Consider the following 21475-nt stretch of genomic DNA (forward strand, 5'->3'; position numbering starts at 1 on the left):
CAGCATCAATCTCATTCAGAATCTTCCACTGTTCATAGGTCACCCCCAGGGATTCAGCAGTCTGGATTGTCCTCTTCAGCTGGCTCGTCCACACTTTGAGGTCCACTATCTCCTGTTCCTCAAGAAACTTCCTTAGAGCCTGGGCAAACTGGGGTTTGAAAATAGAAATTCTAAAAAAAAGAAAACACACACATGCACATACAACTGCTAACTCTGCTCATAAAGGACAATGCGTATGGTCACAGTCAGAATCTGTGAGGTGCTACATAGTTACTATAAACCCAAGAGGAAATGAACTTCAACTGGAGCACCCTGTACTGTGTTAGGGACATAAGGAGTGCCCAATAAATATCCGATGGCTGAATGATCACAGCAGAAATGGTTCCAATTTACCCAGATAGATTTCAATATAGAGCTAATGTCAGAGAGCAAGGAAACATCCTTAGCATTTGCTTGAATATCTGAACCCACAGCCTAAGCCCAAACAGGATTTAAGAAGTATGGAGCTAAAGGAGATGACCTCAGGCATGACCTTCTACACATCAGCCTAGGAAATCCAGCCTGCCAGATAACTACTTACCTGCTTTCCCCGCACCGAGAGGCCAGAGTCACCCCCAATCTTCCCCAAGAGATTGAACTCGCTCTCTCCATGCCGGCAAAGGTAAATGGTGCGAGGCTGGACGTGGATATTCATGAGGTAGTAGACTATCTTGCTCTGGATGTAGTCTTGGACTCGGTTCACTAAAAATCGCTGGCCTACATTTATCACCTTGATGAAAGAAAGATCCCTGGGAAGAGTGGGGAGGAAAAAATCCTAGGTATGAAAAGCTGAGGATAACAGTTGTTGTTGTGGTTAGTTGCCGTCAAGTCGATTCTGAGTCATGGAGACCCCATGTGCTCTCCATAGAGTTTTCAAGGCTGTGGGCTTTCAGAAGTAGATTGCCAGGCCTGTCTTCCCAGGCATTTCTGATAGAGTCCAAAGTTTCAACCTTTCAGCTAATAGTTGAGGGCTTATCACCACTGCACCACCCAAGGACTCCTCAGTTCCTACTCCACTATTTCCTGACTGTGTGAGGATAACAGTAGAAGGGAAGGATTTCTATAGTTACTTATAGGCTCACAGCAGTCCTGCCTCCTCTCCTTTGTCATACCCCATCCACATTTATGGATCCAAAATGTAAGAAATGGATTACTCCTCAAGACTAAGATTAAGTCAGGTTTTCTGAACTTCTAGTAAGTCAGTACTATATAACCAGTGCCATAGTGTGTCATGCAATGTAGATAAATATGATAAACAGAATGCAGCCTTCTTCCCAGGGGCTGGACAAGATTTGGCCTGAAGATTTTGATAATCCCGAAATTTGTTGAAATGCACAACTCCCCTCTGAGGCGGTCAAGCTCTGGTCAGAATATGGTATCACCAGCAGTGAGGTGAGGGGAGGAGGTGGCAGAGCCACTGACAGATCTCTATGTGGTCCCTGCATCTACCCAATCAAGCCTTTCTCAAAGGTACTTCCATAGACCATACACTTTGTGGTCATCATTAAATTGCCCTCATAAAAGTAGCAAGTGCTTACTAACAAAAAGATTCAGGAAAAACAAAACAAACAGAGATAGAATGATGCAAATAACCCTATGACCAGGGACAGCACCTATAAACACTTTTGATACATACAGATATTGTTCTAATGTTTTTCTAGGTAGGACTTTGAGCTAACCAAAGAATATACTATTATGCCATATTAGGGCAGTGGTTTTCAACCTCTATATTAAGAGAGCACTTCCAAATGCTAAACTACCGGGCAATACAACTGAAGGAATTCAGTCTCAAACGATAGCAGTTGTTTAACAGAGTATCATGCCCACCTGTCTTGCCATTTGCTTGTCCTGCAGGGCTGTACCCCTTGAATAGAGCTATTAACTGCCCTGTGCTTTCTTTCACAAAGCCACATTCTCACACGTCTCCAGGTGCATATCATCTTTCTCTGGCATGGGCTTGATGTTTTACCACGGCTCTTACACCTCACACAGGCATACCTCGGAGATGTTGCGGGTTCGGTTCCCTGACCATCGCAATGAAGTGAATATCACAATAAAGCGAGTCACACGAATTTTTCTGGGTTTCCCAGTGCATATGAAAGCTATGTTTACACTATACTGTATGTAATCTATTCGTGTGCAACAGTACTATGTCAAAAAAAATGTATATACCTTAATTAAAAAATACTTTATTGCTAAAAAATGCTAACCATCATCTGAGCCCTCACCAAGCTGTAATCTTTTTGATGGTGGAGGGTCTTGCCTTGACACTGATGGCTGCTGAAGACTAGGATGGCTGTGGCAATTTCTTAAAATAACAATAAAGTTTGCCACATCAATTGACTCTTCCTTTCATGGAAGATTTCTCTGTAGCAGGTGATGCTGTTTGATAGCATTCTACACACAGTAGAATCTCTTTCAAAATTAGAGTCAAGTAAATCCTCTCAAACTCTGCCACTGCTTGATCAACCAAGTTGATGTAATATTCTAAATCCTTCCATGTCATTTCAACAATGCTCACAGCACCTTCACCAGAAGTAGATTCCACCTCAAGAGACCACTTTCTTTGCTCATCCATAAGATGCAGCTCCTCATTCATTAAAATTTTACTATGAACATTCATTAAAATTTTATTATGAGATTGCAGCAATTCAGTCACATCTTCAGACTCCACTTTTAATTCTAGTTCTCTTGCTATTTCCACCACATCTGCAGTTACTTCCTCCACTGAAGTCTTGAACCACTCAGTCATTCATGAGGGTTGCAATCAATTTCTTCCAAACTCAGGCTGATGTTGATATTCTGACCTTCTCCCATGAATCACAAATGTTCTTAATGACATCTAGAATAGTGAATCCTCTCCAGAAGGTTTTCTATTTTCTTTGCCCAGATCCATCAGAGGAATCACTATCTATGGCAGCTATAGCCTTATGAAAAATATTTTTTAAATGATAAGACTTCAAAGGCAAAATGACTCCTTGATCCATGGGCTGCAGAATGGATGCTGTGTTAGCAGACACGAAAACAATATTAATCTCTTGTGTATCTCCATTAGTGCTCTTGGGTGACCAAGTGTATTGTCAATGAGCAGTAATATTTTGATAGGAATCTTTTTTTCTGAGCAGTGGGTCTCAATATTGGGCTTAAAATACTCAGTAAACCATGTTGTAAACAGATGTGCTATCATTCAGGCTTTGTTTTTCCATTTATAGAGCACAGGCAGAGCAGATTTAGCATAGCTAGCAAGGGCCCTGGGATTTTTGGAATGGTAAATGAGTATTGGCTTCAACTTAAAGTCACCAGCTGCATTGGCCCCTAACAAGAGAGTCAGCCTGTCCATTGAAGCTGTGAAGCCAGGCATCGACTTCTCCTTTCTAGCTATGAAAGTCCTAGATGGCATCTTCTGCACTGAAAAATCTGTTGTTTAGTGTAGCCACCTTCACCAATTATCTCAGCTAGATCTTCTGGATAATTTGCCGCAGCTTCTACATCAGCACGTGCTGCTTCATCTTGCGTTTATGTTATGGAGATGGCTTCTTTCCTTAAACCTCAGGAACCAACCAACCTCTGCTAGCTTCAAACTTTCCTTCTCAAGCTTCCTCACCTCTTAGCCTTCATAGAATTGAAGAGAGTTAGGGCCTTACTATGGATTAGGCTTTGGCTTAAGGGTATGTTGTGGCTGGTTTGGTCTTCTATTCAGACCACTAAAACTTTTTCCATATCAGCAATAAAGCTGTTTTGCTTTCTTATCATTCGTATGTTCACTGGCGTTCACCGGACCTTTTCCTTTGCATTCATAACTCAGCTGTTTGCTGCAAGAGGCCTAGCTTTTAGCCTATCTCAGCTTTCGACATGTATTCCTTGGTAAGCTTAATCATTTCTAACTTTTGATTTAAAGTGACATATGTGTGGCTGTTCATTTCCCTTGAACACTTACAGACCATTGTAAGGTTATTAACTGGCCTAATTTCAATACTGTTGTGTCTCAGGGAACAGGGAGGCCCAAGGAGAGGGAGAGAGACGGGGGCACGGCCGGCTGGTAGAGCAGTCGGAACACACATGTTTATCAATTAAGTTCACTGTGGCACCCCAAAACGATTATAATACTAACACCAAAGATCACTGATCACACATCACCATAACAGACAATAATAATGAAAAAGCTTAAAATACTGTGAGAATTACCAAAATGTGACACTGAGACATGAAGTGAACACATGCTATTAGAAAAATGGCGCCGATAGACTTGCCCAACACCGGGTTACCACGAACCTCCAATTCGTAAAAAACACAGTATCTATGAAGCACAATAAAGTGAAGTGCAATAAAACGAGGGTATGCCTGTATTCTATACCACACTGCTGAGAGACACTGCCATAGTATTGATGGCTAGCAACTGTTAGACATGTCTCTGAGCCAGGCATGTATTTAAGGACTTTACATGCAATATATATACGTTATGTGTAACACATAAAAAAAAAATATATATATATATAATGGGTTATATACTACACGGTATAATATATATTACATACATACCTATGTATTTTATGTGTGCTTGTGTGTATACATAAACTTTAAATATCAACTAAAAAGTAACCAAAAAGTAGTGATGTATCTCCTGAGGTGTATCCTGCAACACCTTAGTTCAGAGCTACTAATCTAGGGTAGTGGTTCTCAGTGGGTAGTAATTTTGCACCCCAAAGGCACATTTGGCATTTTTGGTTATCACAACTAGGGGGTATTACTGGCATCTAGTGGGCAGAAGTCAGAGCTGCTGCTAAACATTCTACTGTAATGCATGGGACAGGCAGCCCCTCACAACAAGGAATTATCCTTGTTCAAAATGTCGATAACACTGTGGTGAAAACAGGATAAAAAATGATTAAAAAAAAAAAAAACTTCAATGTTAAGTATAATATGCAACCCACATAAAAGCCACAAGACCCACACCTTTTTTCACTTGAATGTTTTACATATTATTGGTCCTGATTGTCAGAGGAAGTTTGGAGACAGAGGGAGAAAGGCTCTTTTCCCAGATGAGACCCCTTCAAACCGTGGCCTCAAACCTTACTTGTCATAGTTGTCTGGGTCCAGGGGCTGATAGGTGACTTTGTAGCACTCGATTCTCTTCAAGAAGTCCTCCATCACGTTCTCTCTGTTCCTTTCAGGATAGTCAGGGCTCGACACCTTTACCTCCTGAAATCATGAGAATGGCAAGGGCCTAGTCACAGGTCTGACCTTAACAGCCCTCTTGCAAATAGCCACTGCTTAAAAAAAAGTTCATAAAAGTGGCCTTTCAGATTAGACAGGCCCATGAAACAAAAGGAGACTCAATGGGCACACCAGCCCAGGGGCAAGGACGGGAAGGCAAGAGGGGACAGGAAAGCTGGTAATAGCGAACCCAAGATCAAGAAAGAAGAGTGTTGACATTTTGTGGGACTGGTAACCAATGTCATAAAACAATATTTGTACTAACGGTTTAATGAGAAGCTAGTTTGCCCTATTTAAACCCTCATCTAAAGTACAATAATAAAAAATTGGGGAAAAAAAAGTGGCCTTTCACTGGAGTGCTGGCAATTCCCATTCATTGAGCACCCCTCCCCCATCCTGTGACCCTGGCAAACAACACAAGACAGACAACTGGGGAGTCATGCGCCTGCCCTTGGCTGGAGGGCAGAGACAGTCAGGGCTGAGGCTGCTCCTGGGCCCCGATCCCTTTATGTACCTTCCTGGGAACAGAATGCGATTCAATTTTTCCCCATTACCAATCAGAATAGGGTGCTTAACCTGATACATGGATGCCTCTTCCCTAGATGATCCTGAGTTCCTGAGCTGCTGGGAAACTACCACCGTGATACCATGCACCGATGTCTCCTCAGCACAGCCCAGCCCATCAAATGGGAACTGTCTTATCCTATGACCCCACAGGACACTAGAAGCTGAAATGCAGAGAGCGCTGGCTGGAACCTTAGACAGCTGAGCAGATGGCCGTCCCATAAGGCAGCCCTGACAGATAAAGCAGAGTGTGATCTTTTCTAAGCACATGCGTCTCCACCCTAACACCCAGAGCCCAGGGCCAGGACTCCTACAGTCTGAGTCTTGGTCTCCATTCCACAGTTAATTCACCCTCCAAAGCCTGTTGCCTCTCTCAAGGGAAGATGCGGAAGTGCAGAATGGTGCTCTGGCAGATAGAAAGGATCACTCTGTAATGTGAGACATGTCCATTTCTTTCTGACATTACCCACTTGCCCTCCCTGTCACCCACCAAACACACACAGGGAACAAAGGATGAAGAGGAGGTGGTACGCGGGGGTGTCACTCACCAGGATGTTGGCAGCAATGACATCAGGGTCATCACAGACAGATTCCACAAAGAATACCTGGCCAGGAGAAAGAAGGCAGTGATAAACAAGTCACAAATTAACAGGTCAGGCTGTTAATTAAAACCACCTGTTTACACCACCCTATCCCAGCCACCACATCTCCCATGATTTTCTTCATGAAAGTGGCCTTGAAGGTCTATGCATTGGAAAAATAGCTCTTACCACATGCCCAGGGCCTCACACATATAGACTAAGGGCCTGAGAAAGGACCTGAAAGAAAACACTCAAGGATTGGGGGGTACGTCCAAGAAAGGAGAATCAGATATCCAATCCTGTCCTTACCCACAAGAGCCACCCCTCTCCCATCCCTGCTCCTCACCTCCACTCATCCCTTCTCCCCAGCATGGGAGTCAGATCCTACCTTGAAGGAATTTTCCTTTGCAAAGTTCAAAATCATGTCCCTTCTCTCCCGGGTGGTATTGGTGGCATCAAACACCTGGGAAGAGAGGACACAAGGTAGATCCAGGGAACAGAAAGATGGGATCCCACCAAGGCGAACTCAAAGTGAGTGTGAGCAGCCAGGCTGCTGAAAGGTGAAGACCAAGAAGGGGAGCATGCAGATAATGCTCACCGCAATCTGCCCACTCTCCTCAGTGAGATACGCCTTCACATCCTCCAGTGCCACCAGAGCGCACTGTCTGCCAGGAGAGCAAAAGACATCGGCAAGGCAAGTGGGGCAAGGTCAAGCTCAATAATAGCCAGAGATACAAACAGCTGGATTGCTATGAGTCACACCCCTTCCCACTTACTTTTCCTATTGGTCAAAATTTTTCCTTAACTAGACCTTTCAACTCTTTCCTTGAGGTTTTTGTACTATCCTACATCCTCCCCTTGCCCCAATGCATACATCTTCTCCCTCTTTAGGCTTAGCCTACAACCATTCAAGCACCTTTCTGAATCTGTTCTTCTACCCACACAAGCCCAAGCCTGCCCATCACATAACTTCCACTTAAAATCCCCACTAGATCTTTACTGAAAAGAAAACAAATCCCTGCCACATCCAATCCCATGATGGCTGAGAGAGAGTTGACCTTAAAAAAGACTTACTTGCGGATCTTCATGGCCTCCTCGTTGTCATGCCGGAAGAAGTCATAGGACTTATAGGACTTGACCGCTTCACGCCGATACACCCCAAGATTAAACACTGCAGGAGACACCCAAACCCTTTAGCAGTGAAACAATACAATGACTCCATCAGAGGGGACTCCTTGGCCTAATGTCTGGGTAGCCAAGAGGGTGAAAAAACATCTTGTTATGTTGGGAAAAATACAAGATTAAGAGTCAAAACAGTTGGGTTCCAGTCCTAATTCACTAGACCTTAAGCTGTCTGAGTTTCAATTCCCTCAGCCACTCTATTTCACAGAGGTACGATTAGGAACAGACAAGATGACGCATATGCAAGTACTTTGAAAATGTGAAGCCCTAGACTCACTTTGTTCTTAATATTTCTATCAAAGGCATTCCCTCAAAACTAGTCCAATCTGCCCAGGCCAGGAGGAAACAAGTCTGGGGACAGGAAGTCAATCCAGCAAACACAGGAAACAACCACTATTTCTTCTAGGAACACCATGTAACCTTGGCGCCAGAGAAAACACATCTCCCAGAGATCTGTAAGGCCCAGAAACTGATCATTTCCCTTCCCAAGAGCGACTTGCACCTACCTTTGGTGGGCACCCCAATCCAGTTGAGGTAGCGTGTGAGTTTCTTGGACACATAAGTTTTGCCCCGGGCTGGCAAGCCAATCATGACGATGAGAGTCGGGGAGTTGGTCATATAGGAGGCCCATGCTAGAGGGAAATGAAAACAGAATAAAACGAATTGATTAGGCAACTAGAAAGGCTTACACACTGGGCTAGGAACTTCAGCCACTATATCCTTTATTCCTCATGAACCTGTGGGGGCATGGGTCCAGGAAGACTGAGAAGGCAAACTAAAGAGGTATCAGGTGGATTTTCCTGAAACAAAGGCAAAGGGTCATACAGACTTTCTGAAAGTTCCCAAACCAGGACATCTCTTCCCCATGTGCCCGAGGTCTTCACAGAAGTATCCCAGGTGGCAAGATGGAAGAAATAAGTGATAAAGGTTAGAAAGAAAGTAACCATCAACAATAGGAGAATGATATAGCTGTCAAGGAAGCTCTTATGCCTGGAGATTCCACCAGCGCAGAACTGAGCTGACTTCTGTAACAGGTCCAGCAGTTTCCAACCCGAGGGTCTCCGCCATCCTTTCATAGCCGCTGGCAAGAATTAGCTTGCCCATCACAAAAACGGCCTTGCCTCAAGCTGCTTTGGCCTTTACAGGAAGACCATGAGCTCCTCCTTAAGCCAGGATTTCTAAACTATAGTGAATATTTCCCATACCTCTAACAGACCGCAGGAAGTGTCATGGTAGAGCTAGCCCACAGGGCATCACAGCCAAAAATGCGTCTCAGACATGGGCTAGCAGTCTCAATGGCCCACGTAAAGGCAAGACAACTTAAAAGCTGGAATGTCACTGTTCTGTCCTTGCTTTGAGGATTCATTGCAGGAACGCTCATTTACAGAGATATGTCTCAGTGGACAGGTGGGAGCAAAAGAGATGTTCTGAGCTCACCGGGCTTGCCTACGGACACGTAATGAGTCAAGGTAAAGCTACTATCACTGGGATCCAGATCTTGTGCTGCCTCAGTTGTTTCTCTCCAAAGAAATAGGCTGTGACTCCTCGTCAGTTTGCTACAGGGGCTGGCTCCTTCCTGCCCCTCCGGCTCCAGAAGAGTGGTGGGTGAGGAGCCCACACTGCTGCCAGCTGCTTTCCTGGGGCCCGCACCCAAACTGCCGTAATCTGAGAGGCTCACAAAAGCCTGGCAAATACAAAGAAGGCCCTGCACAGGGACAAGAAAGGAAAGATGGCTTTGCCTTCCAACTCCCTGCTCCAGCACTGCTTTCCAGAGGCTGCCCTGCAAACTGCGGCTGCTTTTCTGCCCTGGGACAAGTGACCCTATAATTCTAGGCATAATAAATCAGTAAAATTGGGCTTCAGGGGTGCAAAATTCACCTTTCATCTTTGAGGAAGAAACGTCAAGAGATCTCAATGGAGAAGTGGGAAGAAGGGCCAGAATGGAAGAATGCTTTCTCAGGGTGTTTGCAAGAAGTACTCAGAAGGCGAAGGGAGTGCCCCTGGTGGTAAGGGAGGAGTGCGTGCCTAGACTGAGAGTCAAAGGACTTGGCTTTTAGTCCTTTACCCACTCTGCATGAGGAAAATCTTGACCCTGGGTTGGAGCTCCCTGCAAGGTGGGTACCTGGATAACAACAAACACAGGTAATTTTCAGCCTAGTCCAAATAGGGCATACAGGGCACAGCAAACACCATCTGCAGCCTTGGCTGGCATTAATCCTGGTCTCTGACCCTAACGGCAGGTACACACTGCACGGGATAAGCTGCCTCAGGCTTAAGCAGTAAAACCCCCTGAGTCTTCACTTTCTCCAGCTCAGCATTCTTCTCCTTCCCCTATGATGGATGGGCTCATTACCTGTACCTCTCAGAGGCCTGCTTTGCCCTTACCTTCCAGCCCATTAGGCACTTGCCCCAAAGGCCCTTTACCCTCCTCAAAACTGAAAATCAACTCATCTTGGGAGCTGCTCTACAGCCATCCAGGGGGCCATCTGCTCCATGTTTACCCAACTGGACAGAAAGTGCTAAGAACAAAAGAAAACACCTGCCACTAGGACTCCCCATGGTGCCCTCCAACACCACACCTCCCACTGTACCCATCACTCCCACACACACCTGCCCCCACCTGTGCCCATCACCCCCGACACACCTGCCCCCATCTGTACCCATCACTGCCACATACAACTGCCCCCACCTGCACCTATCACCCCACACACATACCTGCCCCACCTGTGCTCATCATCCCCACATACACCTGCCCCCTGTGCTCATCACACACCCCCCACCTGCACCCATCACCCCATACAGCTGCCCCCACCTGCATCCATCACCCCCACACACACCTGCCCCCACCTGTGCCCATCACCACCACACACACACCTGCCCCCACCTGTGCCCATCACCCCGACTGCCCCCACCTGCACCCATCACCCCCCACACAGCTGCCCCCCTGCACCCATCACCCCCACACACACCTGCCTCCACCTGCACCCATCACCCCATACACACCTGCCCCCACCTGAGCCCATCATCCCCACACACACCTGCCTCCACCTGCACCCATCACCCCCACACACACCTGCCCCCACCTGAGCCCACCATCCCCACACACACCTGCCACAACCAGTACTTCTCATTCGAGACTTCCGGAGCACAAAGCTAAACCACATCTTCCTATCTCAAATTGCCACATCAGCAAAACTAGGAACATTCTGTCTTGCGTGTTAAAACAAAACCACGACCGCTACCTTATTGTGAATAATACCTTACACTGATAAATTTCAGAGACAATGTAACACCCCACCCTATTCCCAACATACAACAGAAAGCTGTTTCAATCCTGAAATTCTCTTCTACTTTCTTTATGCAAGGTTTAGCTCGCTTCTCAATTTTAAACTCAGTTTCCCTTTATAACCTCGCTTGGAGGAAATGAGGGTTTGATAACTTCCCTCGTACAGACAGGAAAACTGAAGCCCAGAGAAGTCAACACCTTTGTCCACTATACCACAGTGGAAAATCAAGATCAAGGCTCTCACTATGCTCCTGTCCTCATGACTGCCCATTCAGTCCCAGCCACCCGTTCTCATGCCTCCTGTCAGCACTTGAACGGACCCCCGGGGTAAACACGACTGCCCGGGGTAAACACAACTGCATCCTAATCTCATCCTGAAGGATGGTGAGGAGGGTGGTGGTCCCCAGCCTTTCCATGACCATAGTCTTCTTCCATTGTTTTTTCTAAAGAGGCCTCATATTTTGAAATATGCTGCCCATTAAACTATATTTCATTAGTAATTACCTTCTCTTTATTCCTCAGAAGTCATAATTATCTCCTGTTGCTTGGTTGACAGGCATGAAATAACCGAGTTCATATGGCTGCAAACAAACACTAAGAAAACCGACACTTCAGCTAAGCAGCACAGTTATAGCTGATAATGCCCAATTTTCATCACGCATTTTCAAATATTAAAAACAGCCTCTAATGTAGAACTTTTTGAGAGAGCAAATTAGTAACACTGATCAACATTTCAAATATGTCTACCTTTTCTCCTACTATTTCTGCAGAAGTCGCCAACATGACGTGCAAAGGTGTATGTGCAGGCGTGCTCGCTGCAGCACTGATTTGGATGCTGAAAAACTGGAAACCATTTAAATGTCCATCAGTGGGAGGCTGCTCTAGCCATATTTTCTATACTACGCAGAATAAGGTAAATCTGCATTAATTGACATGCAAAAGATTTCAAAAATGTAGTAAGTGGAAAAAAAATGGAAATGGCATAGAACAGAATATGTACAACATGAATGTGTTTTCATTAACAGGGTACACCGAATAAAATGTCTGAAAGAATCAAACTTTACAGAGTCAGGAGAGGCCGAATAAAATGTCTGAAAGAATCAAACTTTACAGAGTCAGGAGAGGTTGTGAGATATTTTTTATTTTCTTTCTTTATTGTTTGAATTTTTTTATGAACACTGTTATGGATTAAAATGTGTTCCCTGCCCCCACCATATGTGTTGTAATTCTAACCCCTGTATCTGTTAATACAAACTTGTTTGGAAATAGTTTTCTTTGCTGTTAATTAGATCACACCTGAGTAGGGTGGGTTCTAAATCTAATCATTCCCGAGTTATAAGGAGATTAGATGCAGGTATATGCAGATACACACATACACACACATACACACACACAAGGAGGACAGGTGACATGGGAGGGCTGTCTACAAACCAAGGAACAAGGAATGCCTAGTGTTACCAACAAGGAATCAACACAGCCAAACCCTCATTTGGACTTTTACGCACCAGAACTGTGAGAAAATAAACTTCTGTTCTTCAAAGCCATTCACTTGTGGTATTTCTGTTACAGAGCACTAGGAAACTAAGACAGAATTCAGTACCAGTAAGTGAGGGTGCGGAAACCCTGGTGGCGTAGTGGTTAAGTGCTATGGCTCCTAACCAAAGGGTAGGCAGTTCTAATCCACCAGATGCTCCTTGAAAACTCTATGGGGCAGTTCTGCTCTGTCCTATAGTGTTGCTAGGAGTCGGAATCAACTCAATGGTAGCAGGTTGGTAAGTGAGGGTGCTGCTCTAACAAACACCTAAAATGTGGAAGTGGTCTTTGGATTTGGGTAATAGGTAGTTGTCATTGTTGTTTTTAGGTGCCAATGAGTTGGCTCTGACTCATAGCAACCCTATGTACAATAGAATGAAACACTGCCCCGTCCTGCGCCATGCCCACAATCATTATGCTTGAGCCCATTGTTGCAGCCATCTTGTCGTGGGTCTTCCTCTTTTTTGTTGACCCTGTACTTTACCAAGCATGATGTCCTTCTCCAGGGACTGATCTCTCCTGAGAACTTGTCCAAAGTACGTAAGACATAGTCTCGCCATCCTTGCGTCTAAGGAGCATTCTGGTTATACTTTTTCCAAGACAGATTTATTTGTTCTTTTGGCAGTCCATGGTATATTCTCCACCAACACCACAATTCAAAGGCGTCAATTCTTCTTCTGTCTTCCTTATTCCCTGTCCAGCTTTCACAAGCATATGATGCGATTGAAAATACCATGGCTTGTGTCAGGCACACCTTAGTCTTCAAGGTGACATCTTTGCTTTTCAACACTTTAAAGAGGTCTTTTGCAGATTTGCCCAATGCAATGTGTCTTTTGATTTCTTGACTGTTGCTTCCATGGGTTTTGACTGTGGATCCAAGTAAAATGAAATCCTTGACAACTTCAATCTTTTCTCCAATTATTATGATGTTGTTTATTGGTCCAGTTGTAAGGATTTTTTTCTTTCTGTTGAGGTATAATCCATACTGAAGGCTGTGGTCTTTGATTGTCAACAGTAAGTGCTCCAAGTCCTCTTCACTTTCAGCAAGCAAGTTTATGTTATCTGTATAATACACGTTGTTAATGAGTCTTCCACCAATCCTGATGCCCAGTTCTTTTTGTAGAGTTCAGCTTCTTGGATTACTTGCTCAGCATAAAGACTGAATAGGTATGGTGAAAGGATACAACCCTGACCCACATCTTTCCAGACTTTAAACCAAGCAGTATCCCTTTATTCTATCTGAACAACTGCCTCTTGATCTATGTACACGTTCCTCATGAGCATGATTAAGCATTCTGGAATTCCCATTCTTCACAATGTCATCCATAATTTTTTTATGATCTACACAGTTGAATGCCTTTGCATAATCAATAAAACACAGGTAAACATCTTTCTGGTGTTCTGTGCTTTCAGCCAAGATCCATCTGACGTCAGCAATGATATCCCTGGTTCTATGTCCTCTTGTGAATCTGGGTAATGAGTAGAGGGTGGAGAAATTTTGATGTGCTTGATAATAAGATTGCCTTGAAGAGACTCAACAGAATCATGGAATGTAAGCTTGATTCTGATAAGGGCTCAGAAAGAACTGACAGCTGTGGAGAAAGCTTCTACTGCCACAAACAGAATGTTGTTAGAAATGTGGAAGTTAAATGTGTTTCTGGTGAGGTTTCAAAAGGAAATGATGAACATGTTATTGGCACTGGAGGAATCCTTTTTATAAGGTGGCAAAAAACTTGTCTGAATTATGTTCCAATGTTTTGTGGAAGGTAGAACTTATAAGTGATTACTTTGGATATTTGGCTAAGGAGATTTCTAAGCAAAATCTTGAGCAAACATGCAATGTGCTTTCTCCTTGTTGTGCGTTGTAACATGTGAAAGGAAAGAAACACATTTAGAGTAAACTGTGCAAAATTAAACCAGAATTTAAAGATCTGGAAAATTCTGTTGTACAAACTAAGAAAGTATATCCTGGAACTTTCAGCTAGGGCATGGCTCACAGTCATTTGCTAAAGAGATTAGGCCTGTGACCAATGATTCCAATTAATCACTGAAGCAGAAATCCTGTCAGCTCAGACTGGAAAGGACTGAGACAGGACAAAATGAAGGAAAGCTGTTCGCCTCCTGGAATTCTACAGATAGGAAATGGGCCAGTGGAGCTATTTGGCTGGGAACATTTGTTGTCCTCCAAGAAATGGAAAGCACCATCCCAGAAGCACTTCAGAAATCAGTAAGACTGTCAGAAGGAGCATGGGAAGCCGGGGCTGCTACTTTCTCAGCTTCTAAGGGTGGAGCCACAGCCTTCTAGGTTTCAAGGAATGGGGTCTCCACCACAGTTCCGGAGGGTGGAGCTGCCATTCAGGTGGGCCAGGAGAATGGGGCTGCCCAAAGATAAGGGGGTGACATTGCCATCCCAGTGGGCCTGGAGGGTGGGGCTGACACCTAGGGCCAGGGCTCTCCACCCAGAATCCAAAGAGTGTGGCCAAGGTGGAGTCATTGCCCAGATGTGACAGGAAAATAATTATTTTCAAGACTTGAGAGCTAATAAAATATGCCCTGCTGGGTTTTGGGTACCCATTACCCATTCTTTCTCTTCAATTTCTTCCATTTGGAATGGAAATGTCTATGCTGTGTCTGTTCCGCCATTGCCCTTTGGATGCAGATAACTTGTATTCTAGGCTTCACAGGTCTACACGTGGAGAGGAATTTTGCCCAAAGATGGAAGACACCCAAAGTCATACCCATACTTAATTTAGATGATTCAGAAAATGAGATTTTGGACTTAGAGTTGATGCTGGAATGGGTTATGACTTTTGAGATGATGAACTAGGGTAAAGGTGTTTCGCACGTGGGAAGGACATGAACTGAAACAGTGGCTGCAACAATAGGCTCAAACATAACAATAATTGTGAGGATGGCATAGGACCTGGTAGCATTTCGTTCTCTCGTGCATAGGGTCACTATGAGTTGGAACTGACTCCAGTGCACCTAACAACAACAACAAAGAGTATAATGTTATGTTTTAAATTGTTTCCCCCCAAAATCTTTGTTGAGATCCTTACCCCTATACCTGTCAATGCAAGTCTGTTTGGAAACAGGGTTTTGTTATGTTAATTAAACTTTATCCACATAGGGTGGGTTGTAAATCTAACCACTTCTGACTTATAAAACAGCAGATTAAATAGAGATATGCACACATCAGGAGTGGGAGACAGATGCCCCATGAGGATCACCAAGGAACACCCACAAGTCTGCAAGTAAGGAAGGAATCAAAATAGCTGGCACCCTGATTTGGACTTTTAACCTCCAGCAAATAAATTCCTGTTCTTTAAACCCACTCACTGAAGGTATTTTTATTACAGCAGCACTAGGAGACTAAGAGACATGGATTGCTTTTGGAACATGGGTAAGGTACACATAGGAACCTGTCTGCTTCAGACTTAACTCAAAATATGAAAAAAATAAAGAACAGGAGAGAAGAAAGAAAGTAAATCACATAGACCTCCCCCAAATCCTGCTTTCACAGAACCCTGAAACCACTCATCCCCTCTCCCCTCCTCCCTGGAAGAGCTCAGGTTCCAGTTATGCTCCTTGGAGGCTGGAGGTTTGGCTTCCCTGAAGTCACTCTTCGGCCCTGAAGCCCAGTCACTTGTCAGACTAGAAGTCAGTCAGCCCAGGGGAAATTGGCAGCAAGGGGATAATGGCAGACCTATTAACAAAGCCACAGCTGGGTGAATGCTAAGGAGCCATAGCATTTACCAAAGGGCAGGTAAACAGCAAAACAAAACAAAACAAAACAAAACAAAACCTAACACACTCTCCTACCTATATTTTCTCCCTTGACTATGGTTGTAATAGTCTCACAGTCTACTCCTTGAGGCAAATAGACAAAAAAAAAAAGCCCAAACCTGTCTCCTTCAAGTTGATGCCGACTCCTAGCGACCATATAGGACAGAGCAGAACTGCCCCATACAGTTTCTGAGAAGCAGCTGATAGATTTGAACTGCCAACCAAAAGGTTAGCAGCTGCATCATTTAACCACCACGCCTCCAGGGTAATTAGAGAGGAGCTAAATGAATGACGGCTGCTTTAGAACAACCCAGATGCTTCCAGTGGAGGATAAAAAGCCTTGGGAGAAAAGGGTGGAGCTTACAGAGGAGAAATTAGAGCCCAGGGCAGGAATTAAGAGGCCACTCATACCCACTGCTGTCCAGTAGATTCTGACTCATAATGACCCTACAGGACAGGGTAGAACTGTCCCATAGGGTTTCCAAGGCTGAAATCTTTACGGATGCAGACTGCCACATCTTTCTTCCCCAGAGTGGCTGACAGGTTCGAAGTACCAGCCTTTCAGTTACCAGCTGATCACTTTAACCACTGTGCCACCAGGGCTCCTGAATTAAGAGGCTAGAGAACAGAAAACAGACCTGGGACTGCTCTTCCTTATCAGAAGGTGACTCAAGTCTTCAAGGCAGAAAAACTGTAGAAAAGATAGGAAGGCAGGTAGGGGCGATTCCTAGTGTGGAGAATAAAATGAAGCAAGAAGGACAGTGGACATTATGCAGGATCAGGGACCCCCACAACCATCAGCATGTTCCCCCTCCCCAGTTCTCTCTCTTGGATTAGCTGACCTAGTAACACCAGCTCACCTCCCTTTAAGAGATGCACCCGATACCCTAAAATCTGGCGTTACAATATTGTCAAATGAGAGGCTTTCTTTACGGAGAAAAGTTCTTCACGGGGCTCTTTGAAATAGTGAGCTCCCACCACAGCATTAGAGTATAATTCAACTTATACACAATGTTTCAGGAGTAAACACTACATGCAGCTAGAGACACCTGTGAAAAATAATGTATGTAAGCTATGTGTCCCGCCTCTTCTAAGTGGCTCACTCTATTCACCCATTTAATCCTCACATCACTTTGGGGGTAGATACTGTTAGCATTCCTGTTTTATAAAGAAGCAAGCTGAGGCATGGAGAGGGTAATCAACTTGCTCAAGGGTACACAACGATGACGACTTAGGAAAGCCAGGGTTCAAACCCAGGCAGGCAGACTCCAGAAGGAGCACTCAGATATCATGCTATATTAGCTGTCTTCCATGGGTTGTTTTGCCCTTGGTACCTGGCATCCTGCCCTGGCAGAGAAAGGAGACACTAATCATAGAGGTATACCAACCCCGGTATCACATCCAAGCCAGCTGCCTTTGCTGCAGTCCAAACTCCAGCATGCCACATCGGTGTTAGGTGAAAGGAGATTATCATCGTTAATCATGAGACTGACAAGGGTATGACATCAAGGCTGAGGTTCTGGGGAAGGCTTCTGAACATGAGACACTTCCCAGTCTCATGCTGGTCGGCTGTTTCCACCTGCTGATATATATAACCATTGAAGTGAGAACTGACTGACAGGGTTCCAAAAAGAAAGAGGTGCACTCTGGAAGCAGGGCCAAGAGTTAGCATTCCTTGAGGTTCCCAGAAGCAACACATGGGGGCCAGGTGCCCCGGGCCTTTTGGATTGGGCTGTGCAGACTATAATGACGGTTAGGATATGCAGATGCACACAGCATAGGAGACGCTGCTTCATCTCCCCACAAACCCCTGTGCTGTCTCTAGCTAAAAGATCAGCATGAAAATGTTCACCCAAAACCTGTCCCCAGGGGAAAGTGCTTGCAGGAATAATAGTTTGCAAAGAGCAAAGGCTAAACCGGTTGAGAAAGAAAGGTGCCTGGAGAAATCAAATGTCAGAGCTGATTCCCCTGGGACCTGTAGGAACGAGAGCAGCCAGGAAGCACTGGCTCCTAACTGGGATTTCTACAGTGAGCAGCACCCTCCCAAAATGCAGCCTAATTTTGGGAGGGTGCTGATAACAGTAACAAACAACAGGATGAAGGGAAACTGATAACAGTACCAAAAACAAAAACCCATTGCCATGAGTCAATTCCAACTCATGGCAACCTCATGTTACAGAGTAGAACTGCTCCAAACAGTTTTCTTGGCTGAGATCACCAGGCCTTTCTTCCACAGTGCTGCTGGGTGGGTTAGAAACTGTTTTCCTTTAGGTTAGTAGCCGACAGCAAACCATTTGCACCACCCAGGGATGTGCCTCATAACGGAACCAGCCCCAAGTAACTCCTGCACCCTGCCACTCTGCCTTACTCATTGTGTGTACAATAATGCTTGCCCTAACTTCCAATGGCAAGTGAGTGTGCAGAACTGAATCTCCCTGGAAACAGAGATTCAGTTAAGGAAAGCAGTAAGAAACTGCTGAGCTACACCAGCAGTACAGCTCCCAGGACCGACATATCACTGAGTCTATTTATTTCAGACAGGAAATTTTCCCCTGGAGACTGCTTTAATTCTTATGTCAAAGAATTATGTCTTACTCCAACCAATCAGCAGAGTCTAGGATTACAACCATATAGAATTCCCAAAACAAAACCCTGGGAGAAGGCAGCCCCTCCTTTTTCCCAGAACTCACAACACTTCTTCTCGGCTGTTCGGAGATTTGGGGTTTTGGTTTCATGGGTGTTGTTCTGTTCTGAGGAAGATGCAAAATCCACAGACATGGCAGCTCTTCAGGAGATGTCTGGAAAGGGGAAAAGGAATGTGAGGCAGGGAAGGAAGGAGACATTCCTCAAAACACTCAATGAGGAGGAGCAGGGCAGTGCAGTGAAGCCTGGGAGGGCCAGAACTCAGCAGCACCACCTTGTTTTTCAGAGTCTCAAAAGTTTTCCATCTTTGACAGGGTGCAGTCTTACCACTTTTCTATCACTCATCATAGTGGAAAATATTTGAGTTTTCCTTCTCTGACAGGTTTCCACCTTACACTGGTTCTGGCTCTTGCAAGTTTTACTGTATAAGTGAAAGAACCCTGTGGAGAGTCAAGTCAGTCTTCTTACTTGTCCTTGGCTTTGAAGTGAACCTCCCCAACCTTGTGCTTCCTCAGCTATAAAGAGTTTCTCTAGACCCTTGCATTTATATGCTGACTGAGGCATTTACTTTTACATAAAGTATTTCCATCAATCCTTCCAGGTCGATTTTGCTTCCATTACATCTGCTCATTTTACATATTGAAACACTGAGTTAACTGACATTAAGTGGCTTATCCATGTTCTTTCTTCCATGACCCAGATTTCAAAGTTTTAATAATCTGGGAGAGTAGTGGGGGCTGGAGAGGAACAGATCAAGTTCATTATTAAGAAAGTAATTCCAGCTCAATGGTAGGACTCAGCCTTGAAAAAAAATTAGAGGGGAAAAAATCTCAAACCTGTTCTCTGCAGGAAAAACTGTAAGCGGATGCTGAGACAGCCCTAGCGCATCCCCATCTCCCCTCGGTGTTCTTCGGAAGCCCTGCTCTGCACCCTCTCCTCCTCATCTATCCCCTGAGACGCACTCTGTAAAAAGGCCACTGGGGCCCTGGAGGGGCAGTGGTTAAGAGGTCGACTGCTAACCAAAAGGCCAGCAGTTCGAATCCACCAGCCGCTCCTTGGAAAACCTACGGGGAATCCTACGGAATCGATCTGACGGCAACGGGTTTGAGGTTGCAAGGAGGAAGTAAATGACTTCCCCAAGGTCACCTGCAGATAAGGGGCAAATCCTGGCTCGAACTGAGGCGAGAGACGCCCCGGTCCATCCGAGTCCCGAGCTCACTCCCCAAACCCCGACAACAAAGAGGCTCGTCAGGGCGGAAGGTCCTATTGCTTCAAGAACCTTGAACTGTTCCTCCACTGACCACAAAAATCCTCACGCCAAACACCAGCTGCGGCGCCCGGTCCCTGAACGTCCGCACTCCCGGCAATGGCCCGGGGCCGGGACTTCCAGAAACGGCGAGGCACCACTGCCCTGCACCTCATCCCGCCCGTACGGTCCCTTCCAGGCGCTGCGCAGCTGCCGCTCACCCTACGATCCCTCCTAAGATTCCTGGCGGCAGTGGCCCCGGCGCTTCCCGGGGTAACGCGGCCGACCCGAGCCCACAGACTGGCCGGGGTCCGGCCACGAATCCGGGCAAATCACGTGTCCCTGCCTGGCTCCGCCCACTCTCGCGTAGGTCCTCACCTGAAGCGAATCATCGACCAATCGTGAACCTGCAGCTCCAGGGGGCGGGGCTCAAATCTGAATCCCTGACCCAGGCTCTTGAAGGAGGATGGAACCGTGAAAGGGAAAGATCACAAGTCCCCAAGTTTCCTACCACTGTACAGGTTGGTTGCATCGTTGCCTGGCAACTAACATGGCTGGGGGCGGAGTTAATAAAAGCATTACCTTTTTTTCAAACTCTCGCGAGAGTGGACTATAACGTAGCTGTCTACAGGGGATGTGACCTTTTAGGTGGGGGGAGAATGGTGCAAAGATTAACGCTTTCATCTCTGAATCCCAGCGGGACCTTGTTGGACCGATACATTGGAACGTAAGTTTAGAAGGCGCTTTACTGGGTAAGCGACCACGGTACTGGAGCTGATATACCTTAGGGTGTTTTCATGTCTGTTCCATAGGTCAGACACCGTAACTGAAGAAAATAGCCCCGCTGCTGAATCAGGAGTTTCCCTGGATCTATCCACGTAGTCCAAATGTCTTCTCCGGCACCGTCTCCCACACACAGTAGATCATCTGTTACGGTTAGCTTGAAGGACCAAGGAGGAAAAGTGCTTCAGCAGAAAATTGGGTCGTGAAAAGTGTGAAAGATACAAACGTTTCATATAACTTATTCAGCTGTGGAGGTTTTTACAGAAGGGGTGAGTTTGCAAATTCCAGTAGAACGACACTGTTCATTTTTGCCCAGGTACGTGTGATGCTTGATTTTATTGATAAACACACCCTAGGCAGGGTGAGACTGGCAGCTCTGGATCGGGGGTAAAAGAACCGTGAGTGCTGATTTCTTGGAAAAGAGAGATAATTCGGGGATGTTTTTATTTCTCCTTCACCTGGAAATTAAATCATTCTTCAAAACAGCTCAGATACTATCTCCTCTTTGAAGCTTGTTACAACTCCGAGTGCGTCGTAGTTGCTTGCTCTGTGCCTGTACAACTCTGTCTTTATCCATTCAGCAAATACTTATAGAACACTTTTTATTTGCTAGGCACA

The 21475-nt window shown here is 45.3% G+C and overlaps 1 protein-coding gene across 7 annotated transcripts in view; it reads right to left on the bottom strand.

Annotated features, from left to right (window-relative positions):
- Positions 1-20963, bottom strand: part of PFKFB2 (6-phosphofructo-2-kinase/fructose-2,6-biphosphatase 2) — a 37597-nt gene extending 16634 nt beyond the window's left edge. For 3 of the 7 annotated variants that reach the window (XM_023548374.2, XM_023548375.2, XM_010590272.3), the window contains exons 1-10: positions 20296-20434; positions 18876-18983; positions 8087-8212; positions 7473-7569; positions 6997-7063; positions 6787-6861; positions 6366-6422; positions 5114-5238; positions 581-788; positions 2-148 (exon numbers count right to left, since the gene is read on the bottom strand). In XM_023548374.2, the coding sequence (XP_023404142.1) occupies positions 2-148; positions 581-788; positions 5114-5238; positions 6366-6422; positions 6787-6861; positions 6997-7063; positions 7473-7569; positions 8087-8212; positions 18876-18963 (990 nt within the window). In that variant the 5' untranslated portion in view covers positions 18964-18983; positions 20296-20434. The other 4 variants (XM_023548373.2, XM_023548372.2, XM_064273274.1 and 1 more) reach the window with 4 other exon arrangements.
- Between the last annotated feature and the right edge of the window lie 512 nt (positions 20964-21475).

Source organism: Loxodonta africana, chromosome 20 (genome assembly GCF_030014295.1).
Source record: "Loxodonta africana isolate mLoxAfr1 chromosome 20, mLoxAfr1.hap2, whole genome shotgun sequence".
NCBI classification, from domain to species: domain Eukaryota; kingdom Metazoa; phylum Chordata; class Mammalia; order Proboscidea; family Elephantidae; genus Loxodonta; species Loxodonta africana.